This window comes from Arachis hypogaea, chromosome 15, assembly GCF_003086295.3.
Source record: "Arachis hypogaea cultivar Tifrunner chromosome 15, arahy.Tifrunner.gnm2.J5K5, whole genome shotgun sequence".
In the NCBI taxonomy this organism is placed as follows: Eukaryota; Viridiplantae; Streptophyta; class Magnoliopsida; order Fabales; family Fabaceae; genus Arachis; species Arachis hypogaea.
In genome coordinates, this window is record NC_092050.1 from 30,061,025 (window position 1) to 30,069,861 (window position 8,837).

Below are 8,837 nucleotides of genomic sequence, written 5' to 3' on the forward strand. Positions count from 1 at the left end.
AGGTGAGAAACAAAATAGTGTGGTGTCAAACTTACCGACGAAAATTTTCCGCCGGTAATCAAATAGCTTTTGGGCAAATAATTCACCGGAGAATCCATCGGTAATTACTACCGAATTAGAAAATTCGACGGTAATTGGTTACTAGCGAGAGTTATATATATCGTCGGATTATTTTTTATGGTAAATTTGCCGGTAATATATTTACTGACGGATTATTTTTGTTATTCCACTAGTAAATCCAATGGTGCTCAACGTTTTTCTTGTAGTGAGAATTGATAAGGGGTAACATAATAAAATAATAATAATAGTATCATCTATGGAACATAAGCTAATAAAAAGTAATCAAATAAATACTATGAATAATAACATTATACCTTTTGTAAAATAAAGCGTCATCTATTTCTGTCAGATATCTATAATAGATTTTTCACTCTTTTTGTGTGTTGTTGACCAATGGCATGCACTATCAAATTTTGTAATATTGTTAGGCATCTCACTTCAGGAGGCATATATGTAAATATTGGTTAGGCAGAACTAAAAACAATGAATCCATTTTTATTGAATAACTTCTTCTATCAATCAGTGAGTTATATAGGGGTGGAGCAAAGTTTACCGAAAAAAATGGCCAACCTAATCATTTTCATGCCATTTGCCTAAGGGTAAGGCGAACTACGACCAATGTCATAAAGTTTGCCTAAGGCCTCGGCGAACTAAAAAAAAATTTCAGTAATTATTTGAATTCAAATTTTAAATTTTTATATAAATAAAATAAAATAAATTATATTATAATTTCACGTTATAGATTTAGTAGGTCTGAGACCTCTTTTTCTACTCTTATCCCATTTATTCATAGGGGCGTGTCCTTTGACTTCTCCGTAATGGCTTGACAAATTTTTAATTTCATTCACATGATAGATGTATAATCTTTATGAATATTTACCATTCTTACTAGAAATCATACCTTAATTTAACCGGCATATGTATAGAGAATTGTGAATGGGAAGAAAATGAAAAACTCTATGTAATAAATTATATTATGTATCATAGGTGATCTTTTTTATTTTATTGGTTTAATAAATATGTTATTAAATAATAAACTAAAATAAAATTACTTGATTATTTAAAAAGTAATCAACTTGATGATAGTTAGTTTTTTATGAAAAAATAAACTAGAATTTAGTCATCATCTTTTTTTTGCTAATAACGTCTTTCTTTTTTATTTACCATTAATAAAAAAATTAAAGAAAGAATAAAAAAATAAAAGAATAGAGTGAAAATTTTCTATATTAACAATTATTCATGGATTAAATTTTTTATATGTTGGCTTTGATATTTAGAAATTTCTTTTATTATTTGACTCTTGTGTTGTATTAAATTAGACGAGGTTTGAAGATTTTAGTTATCGTACTTTTAATGTGCATTTTTAATATTTATATTAGAATATGGTTATATTTTTATTTTTTATTTTATAAATTATTTTATTATAATTTAATTATTTTAATTGACCCACAATTAAATTTTTAGATCGATAAATCAATGATTAAAATAATTCAATATAAATGAGTAGCTATTTCTAAGATTGGTTGGTGCTCTAATAGGATTTCAAAATCTTTAATAGGATTTTTTTTTTAAATAAAAAATTCACAAAACAAGACCAGTCACCAATCATTGATCTGCAATCATGGATGGTATAAGGATCGGAGGGACTCAAACGTTGAGAACAATGGTAGAGGAGGAGACGAGGAGGATGTAATAGTGGACTACTATTAGATCAATTATGTTATATGGAATAAAGTGTTAGAAAAAAAAAGTAAGCATAAATATAATTATGGTAGAAATGATGAATATGTTTAGATTGATGAATAGCCACATAAATATGGACAAAATATAAAATGAGGATATAAGAACAAAAATTAGAATAGTGTCTATTATTAAAAAAATGGTATAATTTTATTTGTATTTTGGACATACAGGGAGAATATTAAAAAAATATTCGATTAAAAGAATCAATAAAATAGAAATAGACATGTGACAAAAGAGAGAGGAAAACCTATATCTACATGATTTACCCCAACAACGCGCGCATGTTCATTCATATGCAAACCATTCTTTTTTTATGACTCATGGTCCATATCTCTCCTCTACCAATAGGCCTTCCCTGTCGTTGCTCCTATAACATTCATCAAGACACAATCATATAACAGACAACACTATATTACTAAAAACAAGTCAAAATTCTGAAACTGAATTTAAATTAATTATTTCTTTGTGTCTCTTTCTTGCCATTGTTTTAGAACCTCCAGTATGTGTATACAGTTGCTTTGAACGATTAATGGCATTTTTTCTACATTTCTCCTACGAACAAAAAGAAAAACATAAATGTTATCGAGATAAATTACTACAATGTTAATGGTTTATAAGTCATCCATGTACAACTTCAGGAAACACAAAAAAGGATAAGGTGAAGATATTTTCGGTAGTAGTTTTTCCACTATCACAATAAATTCAGCATATTTAGTAGTAATTCATAACGGTTTAAAATCGAATACAATGAAATACCAACTCAATATTTGTTACCTGTGTGTCCTCCTTCAACCGATATTCAATAAACTATTTCCAGTGATTTGCATCTATTCTTGATGGCTTACGCTTGAGGTTTTTCTCAAAAGTTAGTTCTTTGTCATAAACCTTATAGAACAAATGATTTCTTGCGTTCCTCTAGGATCTTCCTATTCTTTGTACAATTTCCCGCTTTATTCTCCATCTTCCATCGTCATCATAGTGAAAGACTCGTTACAAATAGTTCAGATTATAAGATAGCACAATGAAGATGATAAAGATCTTCTATCAGTGCTTTCACACCGTCATTGTAACCACTTAACTTTAACTCCACATCCATTCTACATCACAGAACTTTATACACGAGTGATCAAATCAACACACAAGCAAATATGATTGAGAGCTTTCTACCATGGAAACTTTATCCTAAAGGCTAAGTTCAAAATGCAAGTTTCACAACCAATATAACCATATAAAGATCAAAAGTCACATACATCCAATATAAGCATGCCTAATCACATAAGCCCACATAACTTGGTCCACATAAAGGTTAACAAGAACTTATCATACAGACAAAAAATCATAGTAGGTGGACCTTGATCATGAACTTCAAGAATAAAGAGACCCTTGACAAAGATGGCTCAATATTAAGTATTTGTTTTTCAGTAATCAAAGTTAGCTAGGAACAAGTGCATGAAAGACACTCTGACCGTCTATATTCCCTCCTAACATACACCTTATCAGTAACAGGATCAAATCAAATCTTGATGGAACGCTCACCTGATCATACATGCCACAAAAATAATACATGCCACAGAACGTTCCCAATAATGATAATGGAAAAATCATTATTGGAGATATGAGAAGAATCCCCTTGCTGGACCAGCTTAGTAGTGATCAAGTATATATCACTTCATTAAATAATGGTATTAGTTACTAATACAATCTATTAAAACTTTTTGGTAAAGGAACCCATCAAATCCTATTAAAGGAATCAAGTTGAATCTCTTCTACAATAGCTTTCTACAGGCAGGGACAGAAATAACAAAGTTGAAAGGTGAAGGGGTTTTTGGTCGAGAGGGTTGAGGAGGAGCAGACTAAAAATTAACAGAAAGAAAACATATAATAATTAACCACTTGAAACAGACATGAACAATTCTCAGCAATAAAATTCAAAGTAGTGAACAAATAGAAACCCAACATGCACTATCCTTCTCTAATTTACCAGACAAAAACAGAAAAATAGAAAACCAAAGAAATCCACCTACTGACGGAGAATAGCAGAACAGAAAAATAGCATAACCAGAGCTAGTCAATAATCAAATAATCTCTCAAAAAAAAAATTAAAACCACAAAACATTCAAATTTTCAAAGTTAGTAGAGTAACAGATTCAACTTGTGCAAATGTGTTCCATATTTATTTTCTTCTGACATTTTGATTAAACAAAAGTCATAAATAATAGCTAGTCACTCTCTAATTGTTTACTATAGGAGCAGCTTTAACATTCTCATGAGGTTTATAAGTTTTATTATTATTATTGTTATTATTATTACTATAATTATTAGTTACATTGCGATACACGAAGGACTGGATTAATTGGGGACTAAGCTATATAATAACGTAGTGCAATTTACACTAAACAAAAAAGTCCTTATATATATATCGATATTCTCTAAAAATTTGTATGGTCAATATCATGTGTGTGCCTCTTCATCTTTCCCTTATACTGTTCATTTAAGAGAAAAAAAAAAGCTTTTTACACTTGAAAAACAGTTGAACGACCCAAAAAAACTTCAAGCAGTGGTAACGCCTTACTTTATCAACAAACTTAAAAATTACCTTAACCTGGTCAAACACATGCTCCTTGAAAGCCTTGTTCATTGTCTTCCAACTAGTTTCACAAATTGGTAACTGTTGAAAATCAGCCCCCAAAGTCCCCAAGAACCCGCTCAATAGGCCTGCTGCCTGTCGAACTTGTTGCAACTCTCTGTTATGTTGGAGTACGATCTTCCTTCCAGGAGGAAGTGTTAATGCCTCTTTAACAGTCAGCTCCATACAAGAAGTCACGCCATTTTCTAATAGAGGAAAAAAGCTTTAAACGTTAGTTTACTAAGAGAATTAGAATGCAAGGAGAAGAGTAATTATGATTTCTAAGAAACAAGAAAAAAAATACCGATGACATCAACAACCCAAAAATCAGTGTCCTTTTTTTTGCTGTTGGCATTGCCTTGACGTTCAACGTCATGTGCGGCAAATAAGTCGTCGACATGGTCATCGAATGAATTGACCTCATTTGCCTCCGGGTCATAGTCTTCATCTTCTAAAGAGTCATCTACAACTTCATGTAAATCCGGATGTTCTGTGTGTGTTGCAGGAGCTCAAGTGTCCCCCATGTCACTTGACAGAGCCAATCGTGTTTCATTGCGCAGTGGTCAAAACGGTACAGCACTAACACGAGATTGTCGAACACCGTTGCCGGAATGCGGAGGTGGAGGCGCTCTACCACATCGCTATGCACTTGAAGTATTTGCTCCCGTATCCTTCGTTCCATCCACGTGCTAAAAACAAAGTAGTTACTACATCAACCAAATTTTTTTCAGTATTCCCACAAATTATATTGAATAAAAGTCTATCCTAAAAGGCAAATCAACATTTGAAATAAGTGGTGCATTACTTAACTCACCAGAGTAGCGTGGGTTTGACTATCAGGGGTAGTTATAGTTCCGACTGCAGTACTAACGGTGTACCGAGGTTTCCTTGGCATTTGATTAATCCTTTACACAACATAAGATCCTTAGACAATTAGCAAGAGAACGACAATGTAAAAATCAATAGTACACAAATATCAGTACATCACCAACAGAATTCTGTAACAAAAAATAATTTTTAAAAAATTACAGAGTTTAAAAGAATGTTTTTTAAACAAGAATAACATACACTCTAGATCCAAGACTCACAACCAAAATCATAATATTATAAAAACATATCAAATAACCACATAACAATAAAAAATAGCCCAACCATCAAGCTTAACCAGGATAAAAAAAATCCAAACCAAGAACAAAAATAAAATAGTTAATCAGTCCAAGTATAAACCATAACCACAACCAGATTTTCTCAGGTCTAATAACCAGGGGTGGGCATGGTTTGGATTTTCAAAAATCCAAACTGCATCCACCTTAGAACCAATTTTGTGGTTTAGAAAACCAACCTGGAACCTGATTAAGAAGAGAAACCAGTTCCCAGCAGGCTTGAAAAAATAAAACCGGTTCAAACCGATTTTACTATGTAAATATGGTTTTATATATAAACCGGTGTTAAATCCAGTTTTTTTAAAAGCCAAATTTAAAATCTGGTTTTAAATCTGGTTTTTTAATATCCAAATTTAAAATCTGTTTTTTTTAATGTAGTTTTAAAACTAAAGTTTTTAACCAAAAATCCAAATTTAAAACCAGGTTTGTAGAAATCCATTTCCAAGCCAGATTTTTTAACCAAAAATCCAGTATTAAAACCAGTTTTTAGAAAATCCATTTTTCGAACTATAATTTGTTTAAAAAGTAACATACTAAATTTAACACCAACTAAAATGGATTGAAACTCAGCTAAACCCCATTCAATATGCTAAGAGTACATGATAAAAGTTACACAGAAAATTAGACATTGAAACACAAAATTAGCTGAGCACAGAATAAGGCTCTTAGGTCTAAACTTTATTTACTTATTTTTTCTTTTTCATAAACATTGCAGTTGAAGACTTGAAGCTACGATCGTTGACATGCTTTGAACACGGCCTAATAAGTGCCTATATAATACGATGTATTATATATCAGAAGCTATATTAACTTCTAAATGTGCATCCTGATTTTCATCACTTAGACCTTCTTTTCCAACTTGATATCTAGGTACGGATACAATAATTAGCCACTAGAAGAAGAAGATTATTATGGAGATTAATTATAATCTTATAAATATGCTTGTATTCAATATGAATCAACACAGTTTCTCATCAAAACAACAATTACAACAGTATTTGGAGGACGGAAAAATAAATAAATATTAACCTTTTATTATTTTTCCCTTAGAAAAGAAATTGTAATTTTCTATTAAATTACTATTTTTTAATATAGTATATATACATACATGTTTTGGTTAAGACAAACAGTTAACTAAGCAAAAATATTATTATACTCTCCCTTTATATAAATCGTTGGTATATTTTTGGTTTCATATCTCAATAGTCATTATGCCGTAAATCATGGTGGTGAATGAAATAGTTTTATATTTCTTTACTAAAAAGATTTAATTTTCAACGATTTATTCTTATTGCTTTCTCATAAATTGTGGTACTAGCGTATAGGTTTTATATTTTTCTGTAAAATTTATGGTATAATATTTATCATGTAATAAATTAGTTAGTTTAGTTCCAATTAGTTTTAAGTAGTTGAAAGTTCCTAAACAGCAAACTAGCTCCAAACACTTTCATCAACAATCAAAACCTAACAATCTAAAGAAAATCATCCTAACTTAACCACCTATAATCAACTAACAGCAATAATTCTAACCAAACTAATTAACCAAAATCAACTAATTAACCATAAGTAATCAAACTTAATAAAAATAAAAAGGAAAATGGCCAAAAACCTGGAAGCAGAAAACTAGAACAATGCAAAAAGAAAGGAGATAGGGGTGTTGCAGCAACAGTGGATGGAGGACGCTGCTACAGGCGGCGCCGACGTGCTGGAACTGCGTCAGAACTATGTGGAAAGAAGACAAACAAGGGCTACTGCTTGTTTTGGTTTTGCTGGAACTGCTTGGTCTGGTTCAGTAAAAATTCATGGTTACCTCAAGTTTCACTTACATAAACAGATTGGGTCTTAATATTGCAATTCACATCAAAAACAGATTTAGTGTCAATATCCTAACTCACAACTAACTTCATGATATTATAAGTTGCAAATACTAGCTCATTTTCTCATGACATCATCTTGAATAAGTTTAAAATAAATTCAACAACCAACATATTTAATTATTTAGAACCAAAATTATCATGATGAATGAACAGGAACAAAACTCAAAGCTAATTAAAGAATTTAAATAGGCAGACATTAATACAAGGGGGATCAAATTACATAAAATGTTGTCAAATCAAATCCAAATTAAGCACAAGGCAAGGCAAATACCTGGTGCTTGGTGAGCCTTCTGTGAATGGCTTTAGTCTTCTTACTTCTTAGGGTGGAGATAAGGGGTTTGATGTGTACTACTTCTTATAAACTTCCCCCAAGATAACGTTCTACTTTTGAGAAATCACCGTCAAAACTTGAGCAAAGGACAACCTCACAACCTTGCTGCAAAAAAAACCCAAAATAAAAACGACATTAACACAAACACCTTATATACGTAATAGCATAAGCAATCAAACTGTTAAAGAAAGAAAGCAACCCATCAAAGTAAATAGAGAAAAGCAACCCGCCATAGACCACACTCACCTCGCCATTGTGGTAACTGAAGATGGGGACGACCTTCCAAACAACGAAGATAGGGACGACCTTCCAAGGAGCAAGGGCCGACGTCACGCACGATGTTAGGCGACGGCAATAGAATGCGGTGCGGCGTTATTGGTGCCGGTGCTCTGGAGGATGAAGTTGACTGGAGTTCCTGCGTTTAACTTAGAAGGGGTTGTGATATGGGGTTTAAGCTGCCTTAAGGTTGTTCTGTTTTCGGCGAAGGAGGCGCGGATTAAGTAAACAAGGGGGGAGAAACTGACGACTAAAAAATTGGTGATTTTTTGAATTCCTATCAATTTCATCTTAGTCAAGATATTCGGTGATTAGTTAATATTCTTACGAATTTAAAATTAAATAATTTAAGTTATAATATTTTAATAGTCCTTTTCTGATTATACTTATCTTATCCTTTTATTTACTTAATGCTAAACGAAGAAATGCCTTCTGTTTAAAAAATAAGTGACCGAAAATGCGGTGAAAGATGGCTAATACGTTTTCTTATCTTTTTTTCAAAACAAACTTGGTAATTAGTGTTGTGATAAGGATAACTACGTGGATGCCCATTCCTATGAGAAGTTAACATTCTCAAGATAGATTATAATTAATAATGTTGAAGAAAGTTAGACTTTCACAAGTATAAATAGAAGGCTTGATCAGAAGCCATTTACACATCAATAAAAGCATTTTTTCTCTATCTACAAAGCTTTTCTTTCTCTTCATATTATAAATATAGTATTAATATATAAATCATAGTTATTATGGTAGGATGATAT

General features: G+C 31.6%; 1 protein-coding gene across 4 annotated transcripts; it reads right to left on the reverse strand.

The window, feature by feature from the left end:
- Positions 1 to 1,901: 1,901 nt before the first annotated feature.
- Positions 1,902 to 8,369, reverse strand: LOC112750097 (uncharacterized). 4 transcript variants are annotated; one of them, XM_072218988.1, is made up of 8 exons: positions 8,047 to 8,369; positions 7,741 to 7,905; positions 7,202 to 7,376; positions 5,244 to 5,334; positions 4,734 to 5,118; positions 4,400 to 4,635; positions 2,284 to 2,355; positions 1,902 to 2,170 (listed from the first exon to the last, which is right to left on the reverse strand). In XM_072218988.1, exons 6-8 carry the CDS (start codon positions 4,613 to 4,615, stop codon positions 2,093 to 2,095), a joined length of 366 nt encoding a protein of 121 aa, XP_072075089.1. In that variant the 5' UTR covers positions 4,616 to 4,635; positions 4,734 to 5,118; positions 5,244 to 5,334; positions 7,202 to 7,376; positions 7,741 to 7,905; positions 8,047 to 8,369; the 3' UTR covers positions 1,902 to 2,092. The 4 variants fall into 4 exon arrangements, 2 of the variants coding, with proteins under 2 accessions (XP_072075089.1, XP_072075088.1); XM_072218987.1 differs by having other exon boundaries at positions 4,734 to 5,136; XR_011873353.1 differs by lacking the exon at positions 2,284 to 2,355 and having other exon boundaries at positions 4,734 to 5,136.
- Between the last annotated feature and the right edge of the window lie 468 nt (positions 8,370 to 8,837).